This window comes from Dromaius novaehollandiae, chromosome 9, assembly GCF_036370855.1.
Source record: "Dromaius novaehollandiae isolate bDroNov1 chromosome 9, bDroNov1.hap1, whole genome shotgun sequence".
Lineage (NCBI taxonomy): Eukaryota > Metazoa > Chordata > Aves > Casuariiformes > Dromaiidae > Dromaius > Dromaius novaehollandiae.
In genome coordinates this window covers 1,269,173-1,296,099 of record NC_088106.1, presented here as the reverse complement: position 1 = coordinate 1,296,099, position 26,927 = coordinate 1,269,173, and the positions used below count along the sequence as shown (strand labels likewise).

The 26,927-nt window shown below is 40.8% G+C and overlaps 3 protein-coding genes across 12 annotated transcripts in view; 2 read left to right on the top strand and 1 right to left on the bottom strand.

Moving 5' to 3' along the window:
- MED12L (mediator complex subunit 12L) overlaps window positions 1-26,927 on the bottom strand; it is a 154,434-nt gene that overhangs the window by 34,269 nt on the left and 93,238 nt on the right. For 9 of the 10 annotated variants that reach the window (XM_064516467.1, XM_064516468.1, XM_064516472.1 and 6 more), the window contains 9 exons: window positions 10,907-11,054; window positions 10,190-10,308; window positions 8,857-9,000; window positions 7,906-8,069; window positions 7,327-7,458; window positions 5,144-5,371; window positions 2,817-2,958; window positions 1,835-1,955; window positions 937-1,038 (listed from right to left, as the gene is read on the bottom strand). In XM_064516467.1, coding sequence (XP_064372537.1) covers window positions 937-1,038; window positions 1,835-1,955; window positions 2,817-2,958; window positions 5,144-5,371; window positions 7,327-7,458; window positions 7,906-8,069; window positions 8,857-9,000; window positions 10,190-10,308; window positions 10,907-11,054 — 1,300 coding nt within the window. The remainder of the gene's footprint in view (window positions 1-936; window positions 1,039-1,834; window positions 1,956-2,816; window positions 2,959-5,143; window positions 5,372-7,326; window positions 7,459-7,905; window positions 8,070-8,856; window positions 9,001-10,189; window positions 10,309-10,906; window positions 11,055-26,927) is intronic. The other variant, XM_064516465.1, reaches the window with a different exon arrangement.
- On the top strand, window positions 11,912-14,941 carry P2RY12 (purinergic receptor P2Y12). Its single transcript, XM_026096906.2, has 2 exons — window positions 11,912-12,249; window positions 13,775-14,941. Exon 2 carries the CDS (start codon window positions 13,799-13,801, stop codon window positions 14,819-14,821), a length of 1,023 nt encoding a protein of 340 aa, XP_025952691.1. The 5' UTR covers window positions 11,912-12,249; window positions 13,775-13,798; the 3' UTR covers window positions 14,822-14,941.
- Window positions 17,863-19,674, top strand: P2RY13 (purinergic receptor P2Y13). The gene is made up of 2 exons (XM_026096905.2): window positions 17,863-17,947; window positions 18,494-19,674. Exon 2 carries the CDS (start codon window positions 18,507-18,509, stop codon window positions 19,536-19,538), a length of 1,032 nt encoding a protein of 343 aa, XP_025952690.2. The 5' UTR covers window positions 17,863-17,947; window positions 18,494-18,506; the 3' UTR covers window positions 19,539-19,674.

Genomic DNA, 26,927 nt, shown 5'->3' with positions numbered 1-26,927 from the left:
ATGGTCACATTTTGTTTGATTTGTACTATTTGATAAAGTACAAATATAATTTTTTCCTATCCATTCAAATCCATTTTTTTAGGGAAGCTTGGGTCCACATAACATTTCTGCTACTCAGAATATTCTCCACATCTCTGACTTAATTTGTTCGAATGTGTGAAAGATGATCATTTATACCTGGTCAAAAAAGAAACTAATATTATTTCTACACAGAAGAAATTGAAACAACTTGTATTTCAAACTTGCAGGTGGTAATCGCTTTTAATTTCTGTTTCCCAGAGAAATAGTCTTGTCAAATTTGCTGAAGCACTTAGAAGTTAAAGCACAAGTTATTTCCAGGGTTATTTCCTTTTATTTGGCAGGTGCTGATTCTTGCAGTTTTCCTTCCTCTTTTGGTCTGTGGCAAAAACACATAGGTCAGACCACAGAATATTCAAATTAAAAAGGAAAGAGGACTACATTAGCATATTTTGACAATTAACTTCCTCATGTTTCTTCTGTTGGACTAGATGTTTTATTGTGCCTTATTTAGAATCACATTTAATTTCAATCTACAGGCAAGGCTACCAAACTGCAGGATGTGTTATTAGTTTGTAAATCACTGTGAGATGACTCACCACAGGAATTATCATCATCCCTGACAGTACTTAGCATGACAGAGGTTGTGGACCTCAAGGTACTACCATTGCCAACAGAAGTACTGGCACAGAAATAATATTAAGAGGTCCCAGACTCAAATGACTGTTTCAGTAAAATTCCTAAACAAAATGAGAACTATGAGAACATTTCTTCTAATTTTCTTAAAATATCTGTAATTTTAAACAGGTTATCATTTTTAATTGCACTACAAAGATTTTCACACGTGAAATCCGAAGCCATCGAAAAACATCCAGGTCCACCTTTCGAAGTGAAAGGACTGTGCAGCAGCCAACTTACCTGATCCCTGGGGAAAGAGGAAGACTTGCGGTGTCCTAAAGAGGTGAAGGAGGAGTCGACAGGTCATCCTTGCCCCAGGTTCAGCATCCGGATCTCCACAGGCTACAGAAGATGGGACACGGACATAAGGCATCTGCCCTGGACATTACAAATCACACTGAACCTGCTGGGAGGCCCAGAAAAAGCTTCTCTCTCCCAGTCCCATTTTAAATGCAAATATGGTAATTTCATCAACAGGAATCAGCATTTATGTACTGAGTCATTACAGAACAGGAAAAAACAGTATGACTTTTGGTAAGCAAGAGGCTTAATTAATGACAGAAAAGAATACATTGATAAACTCGCTTTTGATAGTCAAAGCAGAAATAAGAAACACAAATCTAGGCAGAAGGTGAAAAGAAAGGCATGATGCAGCCGAAGAGGACCACAGCTACTGTACTCCAGACTAGAGGCGAAGACAATGAGGTCAGAGAGAAAATGCCAACGTCAGACAGACCGATGCAAGAAGAAACAAGACACAGACGAACGCTGTAGGCTGCAGAAACTAAAAGGAAAGGGTGAGTTTCCGAGATGTTCCAAAGCACAAGTTGAGCAGACTTGGTAGTAATTTGAGCATACAGCATAGAGCAGAAGAGAGTCACTAGAAGAAGGTGAGGCTGCATAACAGGAAGGGGACAACACACTGTCAGCAGCTCTGACACCATTTATCAAGCATGGCTTTTCTGACCTAACCTGGTATTGCTCCTTTTGCAAACTGCAGTGGAATATATGCTGCAATGTACAACAGGTGGCATTCTGTACAGAAAAGCCATTTCAGAATAGTCTTGCTCAATCAAAGGAAACTTCCTAAAAAGTCTTAAGTTTTCTATTTTAAGTTTTTCTCTTGGTATTTTCTTACCAGCTGCAAGAAGAGAAGGCAGTGCAACATGCTGAACTACATCTTCCAGGGAAAAGCACTGGCGGGCAATCAGTATAGCAATGAAAGTGGCCAGGGAATCATGGAATGATAGGTCACTCACCTTGAAAGAAAAACATTAGTTGAATGTTTCACATGATAGTGCACACCTCCATTGCTGAGATTATTAAGGAATCAACCATAATCTTTTTGCACAGAAGAATCTCTCTACATTTTAATGCATTTTCCAATCTTTTTATGACAAATGCTGATAGCTTTTAATTTAATTTTAATACACACTTATTTCAAATCCCACAATTAATTCCATAATAAATACCAGTCTTATAAAAAAACTGAGAAAATGTTATCATTTTATAAAAACTGGTAAGATCAATATTCATTCCTTAGCTTCACGACATAACAAGAATGTGTCCTCAATGTACATAGCTTCAACCCATCTCTAAAGGTATGTGTGTTCAAACTATAGATAAATATACTGGATCAGACACTGAATAACAGAAGTCACTGTAATTCTGCTGACTTCAACGGGACAATGGTAATTTACAGCAGACAAGTAAGGAACAGTGAAGTGTACCATGACCACTAAAATTTAAAAACCAACACCAAAACAGGCTCTTAAAAATAGAGACAGTTACTACTCTAAAATGGTGCTGGATGTGTAAATATACCCAAACATCTGCTCCTTTCAAAGAGCATCTCTAGTATTCCATATAATTCCATAAAGTAGTAAGAAAAAAATATTATTGACAGAGAAATTTCTAAACATTGCCCCAATTTTACATACACAACAAAGATGCAAGGGAGAACAAAATCAACCAGGAATCTCACGAAAGCCTTGAAAGCTCAAACAGGTAGAGGTCTAAATTCTTGCTCACTATTACATATTGAATGGGTACCTACTGTACCTCTAAGTGCACCCTAGGAAAATAGATTTAACAGGTACTTTAGAAGATATTGAACTTACATCCACGCTACAGAGCAGATCATTGAAACCCCAGACATGATTTGAAGAGCAGCAAAGCGCTTTTACAACCCCTAGCCACTCTGAGCTCAGCACCGTGCAGCATGCCGTCAGCTCTGCACAAAGGTTTGCTATGTCGTTAATTCTAGGAGAAAAGAGAAAAAACTTGAGAAGCAAGGTATTTATAAATAAAAACTAAGCTCAAAGCACATCAGCATTTGACACCAAGAACGGATGGCTCCTCACTAAGGTTGGGTTACGTCCAAACGTGATTATGCTACATGCACATATAATCTAGTGTTTCGCAGTTGTGGACAACTGCAGCATCTCCAAAGAGCTGTATGTGACTCATACCCCGTAACTGCTAGGAGTATAATCTCCACTGGCACAGGCGTTACTTGGTGTATGTCCTACTGAGCGTAACCAGTATCCATACCAGCTTCCTTATGTCTGCTAAGCTGCCAAGGGAAAGTAATAAAGAGATCAGAGTGCTGCTGTCTGCAGCCGACTGCAACAGATGCTCTCCTCTGCAAGGGCACACTGACTTTTCCGTAGTGCTGCTATGCAAAGAGCAGCTCCATCCTCTTTCATTCAAAAACATCACAAGAAAGTTGTCTGTCCAGGGCATAGCTCCCAAATGCCTAACCTGGCAATGCAAGTCTTCTAGTTTTCCACTGTAAAGAATGCTCTGTCCCATTGCTACTATAAAACAGGCCTATATTACCATAAAACAGTGCTACTGTTTTAGAAGGAAGGAGAGAGACACAAAAATCAATTGACATTGATGCATTTTACTTGCTAGATTAATGTGTGACTCACTGTATGATTCAGAGTTATACAACGTTTAAAAAAAATTAGAGCATGCCTGACTCATCCCAGTGCAAGTTATTTTTTCTCTGTACCACAGGGAAACTTGTTTGGTCACATTTGCATGTTCCTCTCTGTCGGTCTAAAGAATCACTTCCTTTCAGCTACTCCACTCCGCCAGTGATCCCTCAAGTTTCCTAGACTGCTTCAGACTGATACACCACCACCACACACTTTGGGGAGGTGTCAATTAGAAACAACAAAAAAAATACACAATGTCCCCTGGCTTTGTGATTTGTCAGTAACCTTAAGGACTGTCAGCTACCACCGAATATAGAGTGGACTATCAAGATTAAGTATTTCTTAATAAAAATCAGGTCAGAACACCAAACTTTGGCAATGCAGACTGTGTAAGAGGAATAAAGGTGTTGGGGGCAGAGGCAAAGTCTAGGCCAAAAACTGGAGTCCATTTCATCCTGCATCAGAGTTTGCAGAATCAAAATGAAGGTAAAACAGCTTCAGCACTCCAAGGCGATCATGTGCATAAGGTGGCAGTACGTTTACTCACTGGAAGCGCATTAAGAGAAGGAACCAACTGAGAGAAGAAAATCTGAACTACGAAAATGTACTGACAGTGTGAATCTCAGACACTGACCTCAGTCATTTCACTGCAGTTTTTCACTATACTTCTTTTCAGTACCTTGAGTTAATCTAAAAAGATCCAACACGGAAATATGACGCAAGTACCACCACACTGGATCAGACCAAAGCTCCATCTTATTGTGACAGTAGCCAACACTTGCTGCTATCAAAAATATGTAAAACAACCACAGTAAGACAGTGTTGGACAATCTCTCTGAAGTGCAGATCTCAATCTAAACTCTAATAATTAGAGGTCTGCTCGAATGATGTAGCATAAGCTCCTTCAAAAATACAACTGACAGCTCTTAAAACTCCAGTAACTTTTATCCAAAAAATACTTGATACTTTTTCCAAAATCTTTTTTGAAAAATCTGCATATTATCTATGAATGAATCCACATGAATATGAATAATGAATAAACGAAATTACACATTTAATAAATTAAACACTAATTGCATCAGAAGAAGGAACTGACCTAATGCAAAATGTTCCTTGGATTACAGGATGCTAATGGGCAAAGATTGTGCTGAGGAAACAATCCAGAGTCAGAATCATTGAAAGGGAAGGCACCAAAACATCTTTTGCAAGAAAGCTGTTACTGAACTGCTCTATTTGAAATAGCATAACCACTGATACGAAAAGCGTACTACCTGTCTTTACAGTAAGTACTCTCTACTTACTATTCCCTTTTGTTAAATTATGCAGATTGATTTAATGAATGTAAGTAAAGGGAAACTTAGTGAAAACATGTGCAGCAACCAGAAAGAACAAGTTTACAAATGAAAACAGTTAAAAAAGACACAAAAGAAAAGGTGAAAGGACGCCTCACATATATCATGTAGAAACCCATACGATTCTGATTCCAGATTGGTTTGTCTTACCTCCCTGCATCCTGGTGCCCCATACACACATTCATTAGTGCGTTACAGACAAAGCTGTAGCGATTGGCTGCATTATCGCTCAGGATCTTGCCTAGCATAGAGTAGTTAATGCTGTGAGCAGAAGGATTCTCGATAAAATCCAGCATGAACTCTGGGTCCCACAGTAAATTGGAATTTGAGGGCTGAACGTTGCTGTATATTGTCTGCTTCACTTTGGAACAGGCACTACTGAGGATGAATAAAGAGAGAGATACCAAAAAACATATTTTGCAGAAATACTGTTGAACATACCACATGTGTTTAGAAAATCCTAGTTTGATTACCATTCCGTACGTAGTTTCAATCTCATTTTTTGTAAGGAGCATCTAACAGGAAATAAGGATGACACATCAATTTCATTCAAGTTTTCAGCTACGCAGAGGAAGTCATGAAGGGCTCCTAAGAAAGACTCCCACTGTGGGCATGCAACACAGTTCCACAGCCAGGCATTTATATTTTCAAGAGTATGTAGAACCCCAAATCCCTTTGACTTCCAAAGGCCCCTCCTGCTTCAGAGCATTTTTTGATAAAAGAGAGACACCACACTGTGTAAAACACTTGTCACGACGTAAGACTCCAGCATACTCTATGCTACGGGCAAGGAAATTTGATAGAGCTGCGAGGATGCTGTCGTGGCATTTGCCCTCTACCTGTTCCATGGGTTTAAAAAAAAAAGTTCCAAAGACAAACAATACTGAATACACAAGCAGGATAGGGTCTAAAACTGTATTTCCCACAAGAAGTAGCACTGAGGGCGTGGTCAGAAGATAAGATTTTTAAAAAGTGAAGGAATGACTTAAAAAAGGAAGTTTAGTGAATACAGCTAAACATACTGACCATACTAAAACCAAACATGCAGCTCACCCAGCAAAGCCAGGTCATGACAAATACTGCAGGTAACATCAGAAGCCATTTTCAAAGCACTGCAGTATAAGGAAGGTAAGTCTCAAAATTTGAACATTTATGAACTGTATTTTACTGTCCTTTCAAACTGACTTAGAGAGAAAAATACTTGGACTTGCAGTGTGTTAGAAAGCAGCTGAAAAAATTGCTGGCTACAGACAACTGTTTTTGTTTCGATTACAGTAAGGAAGCTAAGAACACCACAAGTGTAGCACTGTTACCTTCTACACAGCTGGTTAAAAATATATGCTTTTTTAATTACTAGCTTTCAGAGAATTTCTAGATTCACTGGTCTGAAAAAAAGGGGGCTTCCAATCAAATGCTGGGTATCACACAGTTGTTAAGAGATTTGAATTAATACCTCAAATATCCCTACATTACTGGATGCCATTTTCAATTGTTCTTGTAGGGTAATATTAATAAAGCTGTTTTGTTATTTTTTCTTGCATTATTGAGCTATAGGTTTTAGAGACTACTTTTAAGTAGAAGAATGAACATCCAGTTAAGACATTTTTATATACATGTCATACTTTTTCCCTAGCATTTGTGTTAAAGAACAGTATTATTCCCATGCACTTATATGCTCATTAAAATATTAAGGTACTCTGAGAACTCTTTTCCTGCTCACTGTTAAGTGAAAACCACAAATCCAAAACACGCAAACCAAAACCAGGTGTATAAACAAGGAGGGGAAACAGTAACTGAAGTGTTTTGTAACTCTCACAAGAAGCATATCTGCATATGAAAGGGCTCCCCTCCCCCTTTAAAAGGTAAGGGCCAAAAATACAGTGTATGGGTACCTAAGATATCTTTTTAATTTAAAAGTCAAGGAAGTGAACATTTGAACATAAAACTTCAAAAACTCAAACATGTTTGTGTCTCTCCCCACATCAAAGGAAATATTTAATAAAATGTTACAGCTGCGTCAGCTAAGATTTGGGTTTTCTCGCCCAACGCTATGTTCACAAATCTGCCGTAATAAATACATGATGGAAGCCAAATCAGGCCCTTCACAGTCTCAGGCAGCAGACGTGCCGTGGGAGGTGCCCGCGCTGTGCTGAGCCCCAGCACAGTTTGCACAGGCAAAAGGGTTCACTGGTACACAGCAAAAGGCAACAGCATATTTTACAAAGGAAATAAATTGAGCAATTGGAGCAAACTGAATTGGAGCAAATTGAATTGAAACTTCAAACCATAGTGGCCTACATGCTAGCTGTAAGCGAAATGCCATTACCACCCACCTGAAGAGGTCTCCAAATTTGCTTCTTAGGTGACTGCAGGACACATACAGATCATAGAGGTAAGCTAAAATACACCTCTCTGGGGAAGAGCATTCCGAAGGATTAACAACATGCTTAACCACACCGCACAACCTGCAGAAATAAACAGTTCTGAGTTAATTCCAACACTGCTTAGAAATATGTCCGATACTGCTAAATATCATGCACATCCCACCATTAGCTGGACATGTCATGACAAACTTTGCACCAACAGACTGACAGGTTTCATGTCACTTGTGAGCTCGCACCAGCCCCAGAGACGAGAGGATAAGAGATACTCATGGGAGCTCACGGCAGGATCAGGCAAATGGGTAGCAGATGCAAAGAAACACAACTTCCACCCTTTCCTAGGTCAAAAAGTGTGCAGCTCGCACTAGCTATGACCGGAGGGAGCGGACCAAAGCCCACGTGCAGCCTTCCAATATTGCTGCAAGTTTCCAGAGCAGAGGTTACTGGGTCTCACTGCCTGAACCTAAATGTACATTTGATTTAACGGCAAATACCAGACGTACTTTTTTGAAAAATAAAACTCTCACAAACCCTTCAAAGACTTGTGCAGTTTGCTCCAAGTTTAGAATCAGGCAGGCATGGTAACGCCGCAGCACAGCAACGATGCACACGCACAGTCCTGTTGTGTAACTTCCTGCCAGACTGGAGGATTTCAGAAGCAGTTCTGCTTCCACAACGCTCAGTTCATTTAACAGCTAAAAATATAAGAAAAATAATGAATTGAAAATAATTCCAAAATTAAACACAAACTAGATTCCAAAAAAAGAAACCATCAAAAACAAACGATATGGAAACCCAAAACAAAGTTTCTTGCTCACTAGAAATGACCAAACTAAGGAGCAAACTGTTAAAACAAAAACAATATAAAAACACATCCCTCAGAACTGTTCTTAGAAATACGCTTCAGAAATACACATTTCTTGCACCGAGATACTTCATTGTGCAAGACAGTGCTTTAGTCTGAAACAATGAAGCCCATCTTAAAATACTTTGTGCTAGAATAATCCAGACTTTTGTTAATTACAAAAGTTTTAAAAATAAAATACATCTTCCACTGATTGAAAAGTAGATTTCCTAATTACAGTTTAGCCTTAAGTGTCAAAGCAGGACAGAAGGGGAAGTAGCAGGAACTCTATTCTAGAGGTAAGGAAGCCAAAACAGAGAGAAGTGTATGGGAGCAGGTTGGGATCTGCTGGGGCAGCCCGTCTCCCAGCTGAGACTCCAGAGACGCGGGGCCACCTGGCAGCACAAGCCGCGCTGCGTCAGCCTGCGCCGGCAAACGCACCCAGCGCCACGCTGCGTGACGCCATCTCCTCCCCGGTCCCCACGGCTGGGAAACCCTCGCTGCCCGGCTCCACGGCGTAGCACAGCTGTGCCTTCACCCACCGACTGCAAGGCTGCTGCCAGCTGCACGCTGCTTCTACAGAAGGCACACCGTAGCTTCGCCCTGCCACACCTCCAGATACAGTGAGCTCTTTTTACCTGTATTGCAAAGTCTATAAGCCCATTGATATTCAGCGCTGGTTCCATGAGATCGAAGATGAGCTGTATGTGGTGAGCCAAGGGAAGATGATACGACGTTCCTGAGGCAAAACTTGTTATCTGTTCAAGAACATTACTGGAAATCTGTGAAAATAAATGTTTAAAAGTCTTAGATAACTGAGGGCTTCTCAAATATACTAGTGTTCCAAAAATCGTTTTTTTTTGTAAGCAGTAAATATCAAGTGAGAGCATTTTGCAAATAAAGTACGTAAATTACGTAAATTACACGTAAGGATAGAACATACCTACTACCCTGCTATCCTGCAAGTCAGTTGTAATACAGTTTTATTTCCTATAGTGACAAAACAAAACAGAAAAAGCTGTTCTGCTGCTTCACAGATGATGCTTTAACTCTGCTGCTTTACAGCTGCGGGTCAAACTGTTCTTGATATCTACCATATTATTTTTATTCTGCAAGGTATTTTTAAAATGCAGTATTTCTTTAAAGGAAGGGCAAAATCATTTTTCTTCTAGTCTTCCTGTATTGTGATTTTTTTTTTTAAGTGTTTTCAGATAACTACTAACATGTTATCAAGACATGCAATGAAACAGTTTCAGAGTTACCAAATGTATACCTCATTCACTTTACTTTTTTCTTACACTAGCCTCAGATTATTAAAATTACTTAAAAATAATAACTGATAAAATGATTAAATTCTATGTGGATATGTTTGCACACTTTCAAGTCCTGATGTAAACCAAACAAGTCAGACTTGTCATTTAAAACAAATCATTTATGTTCTCTAGTCAGCCACTAAAGTAGCTTTCTAATAGTAAAGGCTGAACATAAATTCTAATACCAAGACCAGGCCAAACCACATTATCCGATTCTCAAAGACACATACTCAGTTCATTGCAGGAAAACACAGAAAAGTTCACTACCCTTCATAAATACAGATCAGTAACATACCTTATCTACCAATCTCTCGCATATGTGTAAGTGCCTAATTTAATGATGAGCCCTAAACAACACAGTTAACTGAAATTTATGTAAAATTTATTTCAAATTTTTCATAATACAAAATTCATGACATCTATCATAACCCTGAAAGCACTCTGCAAAAAAACAGAACAAAATCCAAAATAAACCACCAAATATCTACCAAAGCAGGTATTTTAAAATGTCACGGCAGCATTTTTCTTTTGCCTTTGAAGAAGCAGTGTACTCAAAATTCCTGGTATATGCAAAACATATCTAAAACCTAGGTTTCCTTCCTATTTAATATCTCAACAGCAGAACTTAAAAGGCTATGATTTTATACAAGGGAAGTACCTGAGATGTCACCTGATGTTGATCAAAATATGACAGTTGCTGTAGTTTTGTGAACACAGTCTCTAGGGTTGGAAATGCTTCTTGTTTGTTCTTCCTGGCTTTTTGCCCTTCATCCCCAACTTAAGATAAAAAATTATTTTGGTCATTTTATATTTTATGGAGCCCTAGTAGTTTTGCATTATTACTGCTTTAAAGACAATTCATAGAAATCTTAATGCGTCATTCATGACTACATAAAACCCTATTTGTCTCAGTTTTCAATTACACTTGGGAAAAACATATTCCACAGCATGTAACAATATAAAAACGACTGAGATTATTCAAGTGGAGAGAGGGGAAAAAAAAGTGACATTTAACAAGACCTGAAAAGTAAATCATACAGTTTTGCTAGGAGGGTAAAGAATACACATCACTTACAGGCCAATATCTTATATTCCAGGTTTTAGCCTAAATGCAAATGTTTCCAGCCAAGTTATTAACATGGAAAATAGGGGTTTCTAATTGAAGCAGCCCTTTACTGCACTGGTGCAGCTGAAAGGCAGTCCAACAGAAGGCATTTCACGCTGTAGGACTAACGTCAATTTTTGCTGATTGACAGTGAAGGGGATGAAAGCCAAATTGCATTATAAACATGCATGGCTCCAAACAACTTGCTGAGCACCTCCATTCCCATGATCTTCACTACAGACTACCATACAGCAGTGTTAAAGCATTTACCACCCGTTTCAGTCGTACTCTTCTTATTGAGAATTTTCAGGATATCTTTGGTAATCTTCTTCAGCTGATGCCTTGCTTCATCACGCTCTTTACCAACACCATAAAGAAGAATCATGCGCTGGTTACATTCATGACTTGAGGATTCATCCTGAGAAGACAACAATGAATAAAGCCTCTTTTTTTTTTTTTTTTTTTTTTTTTTTTTTTTTAATTCTGTCACCACTTGCAGAATTGAGACTTGAATAGCCTGGACTACAGTAAGCTATGAACTCTGTCACGTACACGATCAGCAAATTTTAAACAAACCTTCACTGAAATCCTTGACTATCTCCAGAAGTATCTCCTGTAGTTATCAATGTGGGGGAAGCAGAGCCAAATGAAATCACAAAACAGGGTGAAAATACAGAAGGAAAAATGTAATTTGATATTATGAATTCTGTATGCATCTATACGGACAAACTGAGGAGACAGATGATCCTCCAAATTGTAACTTGGATTGATACTCAGTAGTAAATCAGTAAATAGAAGACAAGATGTCTAGCAATTGTATGCCATTTTTCTTGCTATATATACAAATCCATTAAAAGAAGATGCAGTTCAACTCAAAATTCTAGCTTGTATATCCAAAAGAAACTGAAATATGCATACTTTATTCAAATTCTAATTGACTGTATCTAGCTTTCTAAAAAACTGTGTTATGGAACATCAATGCACTGCACATAGAAACTTGGAGAAATGGTCTGAAAGTCATGTAATTATTTTGTGCAGTAATACAATTATCTTCTCTAAACCAATGAATCACCACTTCTCTCTATATAATGAGACTAATTTAAAGTTTTTTTTTAAAAAAGGCTATATATCAAAATAGCATTAAACAATACATACCACACAATCACAAGGCAAAATGATAGTAGGTGGGAGTGCTACTCTCCACTGAGAAAAGTTGCATGATCTTATAAAATACATGATCTCTTTTTAACAAAGTGGCTCTGTGTAGGTTAAAAGCAGGAAGTAAACCTCCAACTATTTTTAGAAATTCTATTTCTTTCTCTCTTTTAGAGGAAACAAAAGCAGAAGCACTGAAAAATGCCACTTGGAATTTGCAGCTGTCTCTTTGGCTAAGAAAACGGTTTAAAACCCGTGGATGGAGTCCTGAGCCTCAGACTGGGATGGACGGCTCCCACACCACTCGTGCTCTGCTCTGAAGGACTTGCATGTACGAACACTTCTGCCTGCTCAGAAGGTGTAGAAAAAGGAACAGCATATGACGCTCTGTCTGCAATATTAACCTCCCATCCCAGGACATACCCAAGTATTTCATCGCTTCTCAACAGCACGCTACGGTAATGTTATCTTTCATTTCATTTTTTGTCTGATTTTGCACATTTATGGAATATTCATGTCGTTTGGATTAGAATCTGCAGCTAAATCTTTCACATGATTCAAAACAAAAGCCAGTTTGGAAATTCCTTTCAAACCCTTTCAGATAATAAATAAATCAATGAAACTTTATGCCTTTTAAAAGGAAAACGTCAGAGATGCTTAGGCGTTGGCTGACAAAGCTTCAGCTCTCTGAAGCGCCTTATTTTACGAAGATACAGATCATAGTGAAATATATCCACTTTTAGAACTGTATCACTACACATCTAAAATATACTCCTTTCAAAACATGACACTGACTTTGAGTCAACATTCTTACCCGTTTTTTAGCCAACAAATTTGGATCAGAGCTGATCTGATCAAGGTTTTCAAATTAAAACTAATGTTCTTCGGCCTAGTCCTTTCTTCCATTTACTTGTAAGCGCAATGCAAACTGTTCAAGGCTTGTGAGTAACAGACTGGTTGACACGTTATTTGGTCATACAGCTTTATCTCATGGCAATACAGGCCTAACAGGTGAGTGGTGTTATGCAATGGTTTCAACAAGGATGTTGTATGAATACTCACTGCAGAAGTTTAGAGAGGCTACAGCTTCTGTGCAACTTTTGCATGTTGGTTTAAGTTAGTGAAATGTTAAGTTTAGTTGCAACACAGCACTGATAAAGCAACTCATTTAGGACAATGACAGGCAGAAGAGTCAAACTAGAAATAAAGGTATAAATAAATACCTAATACCTATATAAACAAAACCATACATTATTTAGCTAAGAGGATTTAGTAGTAAATTCGTAAGCATTAAATATAACACACACTTAGCTAACTACTAAATACGCACAGTTAAAGAGCAGTTACTTGTGTCTCACTTTATTTTTCTGCCTCCTTTGAAAAAAACGAAGGGTGACTTTGTGGAGGGCCACGTTCACCCTTTGAATCAAAGTGCAGGTTGGAAGCTGAGTATGGGGAGACAGGAGTTGTTCCTGAGCAGGCAGGGCAGAAAGACAGAACAGCTTCGGGAATAACTAAAAAGTCAGGCTGAAATAATACCCCTAAGAAAGATGATCAGCAAAGCAGAAAGAAAATAAAAAGGAGCATTTGATTCCTTTCACTTCAGACTGTCACTGCTAAATCTGCAGTCAAAAGCAGTTTAAGCATTACTCCTTCAGCATGTTAAGAAGGATGCAGAAAAGGATGTTCCTCTCTCCTACTTCGGAGGAAAAAAAAGCTGCTTGGAAGACACGCATGCAGGCAATTATGAGATTATAGCCCTGTCCTGCCCCGCGTGTCCCGAGTAACTGCAGCGAAGCCCGGGCGCCCGGCTCTTCACACACAGAAACGTCATCCGCAGTAAGGCGAAACAGAAGAACTCACAGCAGCCAAAGCCCCAACGTGATTGTCCCTAAAAAAAACTTAAAATAGATTTAAAAGGTCAAAGTCTTATGACAGATATGACTCCCAATTTAACTTTTTTTTCTTTTTTGTTTTCACAAGGAGGGGGGAAAAGACGAAGTGCAAATGAAAGCCACAAACAACTTCAGCTACTTTAGAAACGACAGCAACTGCACCAGTGATAACAAAATCAGTCAAGTCATTTTTCCTTTGCTTTACACAATCCTGTTTCTGGTGGGTATCACCATGAATGGCCTGGCAACATGGATCTTTTTTAAAATATCCAGTAAATCCAATTTCATCATCTTCCTCAAGAACACAGTAATTTCTGACATCCTCATGGTCCTAACTTTTCCATTTAAAATCCTTAGCGATGCAAAGCTGGTACCATGGGTACTGAGAGGATTCGTATGCCAGGTCACCCAGGTTGTGTTTTACTTCACCATGTACATTAGCATTTTGTTTCTTGGTCTAATAACTATCGATCGCTATCAGAAAGCTACTTCGCCATTCAGAACATCAACCACGAGGAGCCTTTTAGGTGCCAAGATCCTGTCCACAGCAATTTGGATATCAATGTTTACTCTTTCATTACCCAACATGATTCTAACAAACAAGAAAAAAACACCCAAGAACGTAAAGAAGTGTGCTCTCTTGAAATCCGAGTTTGGCTTAGTCTGGCATGAAACTGTAAACTATATTTGTCAATTGATCTTCTGGGTTAATTTAGCAGTCATAGTTGTATGTTACATGCTCATAACCAGAGAACTGTACAAATCCTATAAAAGGACAAAATGCGCAGGAAAAGCAGCATCCAAAAAGACCGTAAATCTGAAGGTTTTTATCATTATTGCAGTGTTCTTTATTTGTTTTGTGCCTTTCCATTTTACTAGAATTCCCTACACTTTGAGCCAAACGAGACATGTTTTTGAATGCTCTGCTCAGAAGACCTTGTTTTACTTGAAAGAGAGCACGCTCTGGCTGACATCACTAAATGCCTGTCTAGACCCATTCATATACTTTTTTCTTTGCAAATCCTTTAGAAAGTCCTTGCTAAACATGCTGTGCAAACACGCACCGCCGTCAGCACTCGGAACGCGGACGGCGGAGCAGAACGAAGGAGACGACACAGAGGAGACTCCGTTATAGAGCTAAGAACTAACTGTACTGCTATTTGCCCATCTGTTTATTTGAATAAAAAAAGCACCAGTCCTCTTTCTGCTAAAGTCAATGTCTCAATTTTCACCAACTTCTTTCTTTGTCCTGCAGATGAAATACAAGCACACTGGAACTAACGTTACCGGTTGCAAAATGTCAATGGAGAAATTAAAAAGCTTAGGACTTTACAGTTAGAACTTACCGTTAGAACTATAAGGAAGAACTAAGCCAAAGTCATGAAATGCTAAAGGAGTAGATTATGAACTGCCAAATTTTTACAGTTCATACTGAATTTGGGCCACAAATTTGTCCACGCCAAAACAAGCTCTGCCGAGAGATGCAAATAAAATCCACAGTAAATGTGATTCTCAAATACAGCGAGTTGTTACCTTGTATGCAGCTCCATACAGATAGAAATACAGGACATATATAGTTAATCTACTTATCCGTTCAGATTTTTGGCAACAGAAGAACATTTTGTTTATTGCATTATATGCTTACGATTTTTAATATATTGGCCAATAATCAATAGTTGCATGTCATTGGAAATTTCATAATCAGGCTTATCTAGATGTGATTTAAATCTCCAAATATTTCTCTTTACGATGTAAAGAATAAACAAAAAGTGTACACTTATATAGAGAATAATATATCATATTGGAAAATGTCTGAAACCTCAATTTACAGAATGTTTAGATTTCAGGGGAAGGAGGGCTCAAAGCTAAATCTTTACTGATTACTAAGGGCAGCTTTGTTTGCCCAATACAAAAATTTTAACCACTTATGCCTTTTCATTTGGAAAAGTGGAAAAAAATAGGAGAGTATTTCAGGAACAATTATAACAACACCTGCATGTCAAAAAGATTCTAGGCTAGTGTAATAAATTACAGTTCTCTGTTTCGCCACCTTGCAAGAGCTCAGTCCAAGCAAAAGCCACCGTCCTGTTCACCTTTATCTGGTAAGGTTATCCTGTCCTTAGCAGGGCACAAAGAATTTTCCGGACTGACATCCAGCATCCTACAGAGTTACAACAGTTCACTATTATAGCACTTAGCAGTAGAGTTGATGCATCTCCCACAGCCTGCCAGGATAAATCAAATATTTTACAAACTCTTCTGTGCACTGCTTATACTGGTACCTGCACTAACAGTGATCACAGTTAGTGACTGGGTTATACTGCAAAAAACAGGGAATCACTGTTTCCCTGGAAGCAAGTGCTTCAAAGAGCACTTCCTGCGACTGGTGGGTGCCCAGCATCGACCAGTTCCTGACTGATGCCTGGAAGGAAAACACAACATGCCCACTGGCACAGCAACACCCATTCCTCACGGTTTTGGCACCTACACATGGAGAGAGAGTGGCAATTACCTGGCAGCTGCTCCTCCTGATCAAATGAGATACGTAGGCAACAGATAGTAAAGCTGTCCTGCATACTGAACAGAAATCACTGATACGATAAACAGAGGTACTTAGCACCTGGGTCTGAAGCTGGGAACAGTGTCAAGAGGTGAGCAGGGAAGAAAAGGCAGATGCTGCCCTGCAAATTAGTAGCGCAGCATTGCAACAGACTCTCTCAGCTTTATAGAGCCTTTGATGCATGAACTAAGGTCAAGTCAGGCACCTACCTACATGTCAAATGCTGACGATGCTGAGGGCAACCTTCGCCTTGGTCACCCTCAAGGCTCTACGCTCTCGGCCAACCATTTAAACAGACATCAGCACACACGCCTACCTTAACTGTAACGTAGATGTTTATACACAAACTTATTGTCAACACAGCCACAGCCTGAAAACCTGGAAGAGCAATCCTCGTCTGCCCACAAAGAGGGCTTGAACGCAAGCCGTTTCCCACGTCGCAGAAAGCAAGGAGCCAGAGCCCTAAGTCACATCATTTGACAGGAAAATACGAGACAAGTCACGTGACTCAGTTAAACTCATACCGAAAGGTCTCGGTGCAGGGAAGTACACTAGATTCCACGTGTTCTGAGTTTTGTGCTTCAGAAGAAAATAAAGGGACCCTTTAATACTTGAGCAAGAAGTTATTAGTAGTTTTTTGCCAGAAGTAAAAATTTTCACAAGCATTCAGTATTCTATTTGCCAGTGGGGATGAAAAGAACATGGATTTTACTAATCTTGGAAATCAACACAATAAATACAAAGCATATCATGCAGCAAAAACAGCCTTGCCAGAACCAGGTGGCTGTAATCACCATGCCATATCACCTGGTCACAAAGACCCCAAAAGAAGTAAGAAATCCCAGTCTGGAGGTCAAAGTCAAACTCAGGTTCATGTGCCAACATAAACAGTCTCACTAAGAAAATGTATTTCACAGTTTAAGGCTGTTAATTGTTTTCATTTCTCCTCTTCACTGACCCTAATATTATTATCCAGCAGATTTCAATCCTTAGCTGTTCATTCCAGTGTAAAACATAAAATACAAAGAAATGACTGCAGTTTTTCATGCCTCCAGTTGTTTAACTGGCTTATTACTCAGTCTGCAGAGGGAAGATACTGGGTTTCTGAATATGTCAGTGTACATGATTTTGTAGCTGAGTAAGCTTGCAGGGCTTCATTCCATTTTAAGGGAAGACTAAGAAAAGAATTTTCCTATAACTAATAATCATGAGCCAATCAATCACTTAACAATGACTGTTACTATCCAGAAATATACAGGTATTCACGCATACATCAACAAGAACTCAGAGCTAAACCTGAAGATTTCTGAAAGTGATCTATGTTGTATTATCTCATGTCTCTAAAGGAACCAAATTTTAATGGCACAACGTAATTGCGATCAGGTCTGTACCACACACACGAAAAGCCAGAAAATATGCCTATTTTGATGGATATGGTCATTTTTTTCTTCATCAATAAAGGAAAAGGTATTTTACTTCTTGCCACATAGCGAAAGGCAGAGAGAAAGGCAACAGCAAATGTGATTAGCTAACTAGGGCAATACATGAAAATGGGGAAGGAAATAACACAACATCACCAGCAGAAAGTCTCATCTTCGCGCACATTTCCCCATTCCTAGTACTTTGCTCAAGATTACTGTCAGCAGAGGAACAGCACATGAACAGCAGATAGCCAAAGACGCCGCTGCCACGCTTAAGCAGGTACCTACAGTATCGCCGCGCTCATACGGTATAGAGCAGCACGCAGGGAGTCTGGCTCTAACACGTAAAAGAGGCTGATGATCAGGATCGTGCATTTATCCCAAAAAATGTTATTTAAATCTGCACTGAGAAATGAAAAAAAGGGTCTGTGCTTGGTAAGAAACATCAGAAGTTGCTTCCCCAGAAGCACATTGCTTTTGGGCCATAAGCATAAAATTTCTATTCAAGGGATTATCGTATTTTAAAATACATTTCTATGTAAAGACAAATTGTTCTGCACGCGTTCTGCTGCTACGCTTTGCTGTTATATTATCTTAGGCCTCAATAATGAATATATACCATTTTAAACTTTTCATTAGAGAGCATCAGTCTAAACAACTTGGACAAAAATTTAGATTTTATACGAGAAGGAAAACTGGGCAATCTAATGTACATACATTGAGAGGGTTTTCTGTTTGTTTGTATACACCTGCTAGGCACAGTGAAGAGCATGTCATTTTAAATATAAAACTGTTGTGTTTGTTTTTTCTCCCCTTTCCCCCTAAGTCTGTTTCAAACAATGGGAGAATTTGCAAACCAGAGTATCATCAGTAATTCCAGTGAAACACCCTCCTCCACGCCGTGCCACCGGGACACCAGGATTACCCACGTGGTGTTCCCAATACTATATACGCTTGTCTTCCTTCTGGGACTTACACTGAACAGCTTGGCTTTTTGGGCTTTCTTCCATATTCCAAGCACATCAACTTTCATTGTCTACTTGAAAAATACACTAGTTTCTGATTCTATAATGACCCTGATGCTTCCTCTGAAGATCCTTACAGACTCTGGCCTGGGACCATGGCAACTCAAAGCATTTGTTTGCCGTTTTTCAGCTGTGGTATTTTATGAAACCATGTATATCAGTATTGTACTGCTTGGTCTCATTGCTTTTGACAGGTTTCTCAAGATTGTGAGACCTTTTGGGAAGTTCTGGGTGCAAAACATTACCTCAGCAAAAATTCTTGCGGGCCTGGTTTGGCTCTTTTTCTTCGTTCTCTCTCTGCCAAATATGATTTTATCAAACAAGAAAGCGACACCTCAATCTGTGAAGAAGTGTGCCTCGCTGAAGAACGACTTGGGGCTGAAGTGGCACGAAGCCGTCAACTACATCTGTCAGTTGGTCTTCTGGACCGTCCTGATCCTCATGCTGCTGTTCTACATCGTCATTGCCAAGAAGGTATACGAGTCTTACACAAAGACGCAGAGGAAAGATAACAAAAGCCAACAAAAGATAAAGGGGAAAGTATTCATCATTTTTACCGTGTTTTTCCTGTGTTTTGCCCCGTTTCACTTTAGCAGGGTCCCTTACACTCTCAGTCAGACCAGGAGCAGGATGGACTGCCGTCTGCAGAACCAGCTTTTCATGGCCAAGGAAAGCACGCTGTGGCTCGCTGCCACGAACGTCTGCATGGATCCTTTGATACACATGTTCCTGTGCAAGCCGTTTGTAGAAAAGATATTATGCAGAAGGGTAGAGACGCTCACAAAAACAGCACATACAAACCCCACGCCCGAACCGGACACAGGAGCGTCGGCCACTGGACCTTGATTTTACAGCTCCGAGTCCCAGAATTTCTGCTTACGTATTTATACAGAAGTCGAGAAATAGTTTTGTTTTGTTTCTGCTGTAGAAAATTAAGGGGTGATTCTATTCCGGTATGTCTTAATAAACATGGCACAACGGATTTCCATGTCTATGCTCACTGTTCAGCCTCGCTAGCCCAGCGGCCATGGCGGCAAGGCCAGGCCTGGTTCAGCGACGCCGCAGGCACCCGCGCTGCTGTGGGCACCCATAGCCCGGAACAAAAACCGCCCTTTCGGCGGCACGCGGAGCCGGCAGCACCTAGTCCCGCGCTGCGGGGCTGCCTCCGCAAAGCTTGGTTTAAAATCGAGCACACGCAGACTGCAGCCAACAACTCAAAATCCCCTCACGCAACTTGAGGACGCCACCGCCCGCTCCAAGCGCGGAGCCGGCTCGCTGGCACCGAGGCGGCCCGCAGGCTACGGCCGCTTCCCATGGTGGTTCAGCGTTTTTGGCGGTCGCAGAGCACGGCTGCTGGCGGCAGGCAGCGAGGGGACAGGGAGGGCCGCGGCCGCCTCGCCTCCCTCCCTCCCACCGCGCGACACGACATGGCGCCCCGTCACCAGCCCACCCACCGAGTGACAGGGGAGGCCGCCACCGCCGAGGGCAGCCTTGGGGTGAGCCCGGCCCTGTCGCACCCCATTTTGGCACCTCCGGGCTGAGGGAGGAGGGCGGCAGCAGCCTCCCCTCCCCTCCCCTCCCCGACGGCTGCCCGCCCCATGGGCGCCTTCCCGCCACGGGCAGCCCGAACGGACGGTGCCTGAGGGGAAACCCCGCTCCTAACCCAGACCCGCGCGGTTCCTCCCGCTGTTTTAACACATACCAACCATCTACCCATTCTAACGGCTGAAAACTTCTTGAAAGCACGTTAAGTAGCTCCGCTAGCTCTGTTTCCTTCTCAGGCACACCAGGTGCTTTGTACTACCACTTGGCTGCTATTTTTAGAGCTTTTAATATTTGCAGCAGCCTAACGCAATCACAGAGGTTGCTCCACACAGCCCAATTTTTGCAAAGCCATTTTTAGGTTACTGCGTCTTAATTACATCTGCCTTTAGGATTCCCCAGCCTCTGCCACGCTGGTAGATGTGTGCATTGGTTAGTAATTTATTAGTCATTATACCTCATCCACTGGGCACGTTATACACTTTCTATAATACCCTCTTAGAGCCAGAGACTGAACTAATCCTCAATTAGCTTTCAATTGGTTCTGAACTCCTCTATAAATCAATGTTTTCTCAAATAGCACCTTCCTCCCAGGATTAAACGCTATTCAGGGATTAATTCCATTTCCCCCCGCAGACACACACAGCGTTTAACAGGATTAATTTGGCTGCTTTTGCAAAACTCCCATATATTAGCTTCTGAGCTGTTAAAGTACTCAGTACTTCAGCAGCCACTTAAAGCAATGTGGAAGGAGGAGTCTGAAAGCGTGTTATTAAGCCTGCTGACAGAGCACAGCAATTCACGTGGTGACCAAGCTGAACAACAGCAAAAGGCAGTCTGTAAGTCAGCTATGGCCTACAGCAGGCAAACACCCAAAGAAATCCCGGTTCCTGACTTGGGACACGTTAGGGCAAGAATTCAGCACGAAACCTGGCAACTCCGTGGTCTCTTGAAATCAGCCGTGCTAGTATAACTTACAGAGAGGTCTCCAGGACTCTCAGCAAAGATTTACATCCAGCTCTGGATTAAAAAGCAGGACACTGAACAATTTTTAAGGTTAGTTACAGAGACGGAGTAACATAAAATGAGTAACAGGGTAATGACAAACTTTATGAAAACTCTGAAGAACAGAAAACATTTCATTATGGGATTATTTTTTCTTTTCTCATTTCCGCTGCTTATAAAAAAAAAATACGCTCTTACTTAATACCGCAGACAAACTCATACTGGCAGCACGCAGCACAGGGTTAAGTGCTAAGAGCCTGCACCTAAGGGTGGGTGTAACCACAAAAAGGGCTGAGTTGCACCTTGAATAAGGGGTGTGCCAAAGGTTTAACAGAAGGCTTAATCATCTGTTTTTCAGCTGCTGCTTCTTAGGTAGGCAAAAGGGAACCAGAATTATCAATTCTCTATCTTCTGCAAAGAAACACAAACTCGTTGCAAGAATAAGACATTGCATTTTCTACTTCCAGAAAAAAAATCCCCTAAATTCTAACATTTGAGATTTTGCACTCAGATCCCTGCCTCCAGAGGGAAGTAAGAATCGTGACAGTTAAAATACCTCACAGTTCAGATCTCTGCTTTTTTGAGGTTCAAGAAAGGAATAATGGCCAAAGCAGTCTTCTTCAGCAACTTTTCCCATTTAATATTTTATACCTGACCAAAGCGGAGACATGTTCCAAGAACAGGCTTCTCTCAGAGAAGTGGTTGCTACGAGACAGGACCACAGGCAGAGTACCAGCAGCATGCTGCAGGAAAGCTGCAGTCTTCATCTGGGATCTCCAGATTGCTTTTGCATAGTTTTTCTTAGTTTCAGTAGTACAAGAGAGCAAACACATGCACCATTTCCATCTTATGCATAATCACTACAATCCATCACCATTATGAAACATCAGAAGGGTTTTTCCTTTCCGCATGGAAATGTTCATTTATTCAGCATGTCCACAACCCAGGCTGGGTAACTGGCTCAGACAAGTGAACCTTATTCCAGGCTCCCCTGGTCCTGGCTTCCCACGGTAACTCTTGACAGTTATTTTAACCATCTTTACAGGCTATGGGGTTCCACCACTACTTGTTCCAAAAGCACTACTTGCAGAAGACCAACAGTTGAGTTTTGTAAGAAACTGATCGTATTTGGGTACACAAAGGCTAGCATATATTTCTTTGTATTTATTATTTGATTTGATTTTAGAAAAAGGAAGTATATTATACCTTTGCCTGATACTTCCACCATTCATTCTTCCAGATTTCATATCAGATTGCATCTCCTCAGACGGACTGTAATTTCATTCCTAAATGCCTAAAGACAGATTCTAAACTTCAGATACGTCCTGACTTTCAGGCACAGCAATACAAACCACTATCAAAGCTCCTGTGACTCTGACTACTGATAACCTTCTTATAGCTTACAGCAACGCTCTCAATTAATCACAAACGCAGAATAACAATGTGCATCATAAACAGGAGCTGGGAAAGCCAAGCAGAGCACTCAGGATGTTACACAGGTGAAGATACATAAACACACAGACCTAACAGTTTGTACGTGAAGTCAAAATGTACCAACATAGACTTACGCCTATAGGAAGGATCAGTCACCCAAGGTGCATAACTTCCGCTGGTTACCAATCAACACAATGGTGAGGAACCCAGGGACAGAGAAAAAAGAAACAAACTTTTTATAAGCCAGTTCTTATTTAACTCCTTTCTTCTCTTTTTCCCCTTTAGAGGCAGCCATCAAAGCAGCATTAAAAATAAATCACATAAATAAAGAAGTATCATACACTACCAAGACACTTCCATTGACAAAAGCACCTCCATCTTGCAAAACTGAAGTTACAAGGCCTGAGGAATGATGCCTGCATTGTAAGCTTTGTGCATTCCACCATTTTTCTATGTTAAAAAAAAACAAAAAAACCCCAAAAAAACGCGAGTCTCATGTATTATCCAAGTGGCTAAATCTGCTTTAAAAAAAAACTCGTAGCTTGTATTGCCAAACGCGATAGTAAAAGAGTTTTAGCATGAAGCAACACAGTAATTGTTGTAATAAAGTTGTTCAAGCTCTTATGAAATCTAAGAATTGCTCTGTAATCACCAGAATATAAAAAGGGACATCCAGACTTTAAATAATGTGATCAAGAGTAAAGTTATGGGTTAGCTTTCAGCTGTTCTTCTCATCAGAGCTTTACATTTCTTTCACACTGCTTTTACGACAAGCTCCACAGCATTTCCTTTTTATATGCCAGCTAGTCTTGACTTGCTCCAGCCTGAGACTGCCAAAAACAAGTTAGTATTAAAAGTATGCTAGGGGATGCTATGTTAATGATTTCTAATCCACTAAGTTCTACTGATGCATCAAAATAGAGATTTCCAAAGAAAATTTAATGTGCTGTCGTATCACATTCAAAAAAAAAAAAAAAAAAAAAAAGCCATTCCCATGTAAATTATGTCAATCTATTTCTTGACTACTGTTAATATACAAATTTTGGTATATGTACTGCATTCACAGGGTAACAACTACTAAACTCTCTTGGATCTCTGTAAGAAATTAAACTATATATCTTTAAATATTTCAGTTTTCCTTTCTCCACCATTACATGTTCTCCAGGACTATTTCTTAGAGGCCAAAGACAACACCAGTGTTAGAGGTGCTGAAGAACAACAGAGCAAATCAGAACATAAAACACTATCTGTCTTGTCTTGACTGAAGTCTCCAAGACTGAGACCAGAGGACCAGACACCCTGGCAGCATCACTGCGGGGTCAGAACGGTGTTCCCAGCAGGGATGCAGTACAGCACCTGGCTTGCGAGTGCATGGTCCTGTGCCAACAGCCTCACTTTAAAATAACTTTCAGAGTTAGGATTAACACTGGTATTTATGGTCTAGCTGCAAAACCTGCTTCAGCCCCTCAGCTAAAGCTTTTGAAGTTCCAGGAAGAGGATCGCTGATACTAGTGAATGGTTTTCAAATCACTAGAAGCAGGAGCCAGTTGTTTCTCAGCACAAGAGAGGAAGTTATCCCTCCTTGTGTTTTGAAGCTTATGCTGTTGGTCAACCTAGGTACAGAAACACTTGAAGTATGACTAACAAATCCTGCATGTTTTGCTCAGTGCCAAGCTGTGAAGTTTCTGTTCCTCTATGGACCGCTGACACCAGAATTCTGGGTTCCAAACCTCCCAGAGAAGGACCATCAATTAGGAAGTATCTCGATGGGAGAGAGAAAGACGGACTTCTCCTGCAATGTTTGCAGTATTTCCGCAGACACAAAATGAGAGGGTTTCTCTTCAAGAAATCTGAAGGACATGAAAGATATCACAAGAGGGAACCCACCCTGGCATTTGGTAAGATATAATCTCTGACTACTTACCTTAAAAACCAGGTTTCTGAAGGATGGGAATTTTGAAGAGGCTGATCTCCGCTAATTTTCCAGGTAGAGAAATGGGGATACAGTATTGTGCCTGAGACTAGCTACCAGGAGAGCAAGCTGGTGAAGACTTCGCACTGTGAGAAACCAGAATAGGAACCCACCTTAGCACAGCAGTTCCTTATAAAAAGGGTTGTCCAAAGACAGGACACAGCAGCTTGGCAGTGCCAGGACTGGGAAGGTGAACCTGAAGACAGAGCATCATACTGTCTGACATCCAGAGGTGTCACCACCATTTCTCTCTAGACCTCTGGAAATACCCAGTATACAGCATCCTGCAGCTCCCAGAGACAACAGAAAGCTGGGGAAGTAAGATCCAAGATGACTGTTGTAAGAAATCCCAAGGTGGAGGGGGAATATTGTTAAATGGCAAAGAGAAACAGACATACCGGAACGGATCACCCGTCTCCAGGACCCATGGACCTGCTGGCAGGAGGTCAACCACATGCTAGTCTGACCCCCAGCAGCTCCTTAAAAGGATGCGGTATCTAAGGACCAAACAGAACAGCATCAAAAGAGAAGTCTGCAACAGGTTCGACACATCTTCCAATCAGCCTGAGATATGTGATCAAGATCATCTGTGCATAAGAATAGCAGCCACAGACCATGACACCGCTCACCTATACCCAGTATAATAAATAGCCCTTTGCACAAACCAGGCCCCACAGAATACAGATGGAAAATCATCCACGGTAACATCACAAATAGACTGAAAATAGATCATCTTGTCAGAGCTTAAACTCTTGGACCTCCAACAACAGGTAGCTGCTGACAACTCAAAGTTGCAGCAAGGTCAAAGAATAAACTCTTTGGACCACAGTTGTTTTACCAGTGATAACTGGAGAGAAGACTGCAGCAGAAAAAAAGTGGTGCTAAGGTAAGATGGAAAGCTGAGTATAAACAGATTTGACTCCAGCATGAAACATCTGATATTGGGAAAGAGATCTGAGAAATCCTTAAGAGGGCGAAGAAATTAAGAAAGTGATTCAAATGAAATCTTCAAATTCTCAAAAGGAAGGTGACTAAGTCAACCACAAGATCAGCACAGAACTTGCGTAGCACCCTGTCCTTAGTGAAACCAGACCACACCGAAAGTCAACCAAAGACCCCAAAGTATGAGGTCCATGCAGAGCACAGATTTAAAAAGGCAGATGTTCCAAAACAACCTTTCCAAGTCAAACAACCTTTTAAGCTCCACAGATCAAAAATGAGGTCTTAATGTAACTGGGACAGCAAGAACAGTGATTTACAGAGAAGGGAGAAGCACCTTAAAAGAGATTTAATACTGAGAAATCAAGCTGTTTGCACAGATATGCAGTGCAGTCTCGCCTGAGCCATACCAATTGCTAATAGTATTTAACACCGTAACCTGAGATGGCTGTCACAGCCCTGTCCATGGGATAACTTTTCAGCTTGAGGGGACAGCGTACAGGACCAGTCAGGGACACACCCCTCTCCCTGTCTTACAGAGGCTCCATAGAGGAGAAAGCACTAGAGCACAAGTAATGTTAGGATGGAAAATGACAGAAAGCCACTGAGGAAGTGAACCAAAGATTGGAAAGAAAAACAGAAGGCATCACAGGACAAGCAGCTGCAAGAAAAAACACAAACAGCTGCTAAGTACTGGAGCACAAGGAACAGCTGGAAAAAAAGCAGAATGGTGGCAGAGATACTCTGTCCAACCTAGCACAGCGCTAGGCTGAGAGATGCAGAGACTTCGTCAAGTCTCCTCTCCCTAACTACAAGAAAAACCTTCCGGTCTTGAGTGATATGATGCATGCACTCCACTGTGCATGCCCATCTGCATGCAACATGGACTATCATTGTCAGAATATCCAGCTACCGAGACCAGTTTTGCAACTTCCAGTAATGATGCTAAAAGCATACACAGAAGTGTAACATGTGTTCCTGCTCGGTTCATTTGCATGATCTGTTTTGCCATGCAAAAGCTGGTCTTCAAAGATAAGCCGTGGCAGAAATTTCCTATGTTCAGGGGTTGTATCTGATTCAAAGAAGAAGTCCTGAGGCAAGTGGGAATTCTACAATTTACCCACTAGTGGATGGAGAGCAGGAATTTGGAAATTGGCCCAGGATTCTTCCTAAACACACAACCAGAGGAAGCAGTTCACCAGTACAGGGACTGTAGCATGTAGGTGCTGCACATCACAGGTTTCCAAGTGGTCGTTAAAGGGATTACACAAAAGGCTATCCAGCTCTTACAGGAGAGGGGCTGGGAATTCAATCATTCAGACCTTTGAGGAAAAGATGGAAAA

Bases quoted from the DNA above. Each gene is read 5' to 3' on its own strand.
- P2RY12 (XM_026096906.2), top strand. From the start codon at position 13,799: ATGAAAGCCACAAACAACTTCAGCTACTTTAGAAACGACAGCAACTGC.
- P2RY13 (XM_026096905.2), top strand. From the start codon at position 18,507: ATGGGAGAATTTGCAAACCAGAGTATCATCAGTAATTCCAGTGAAACA.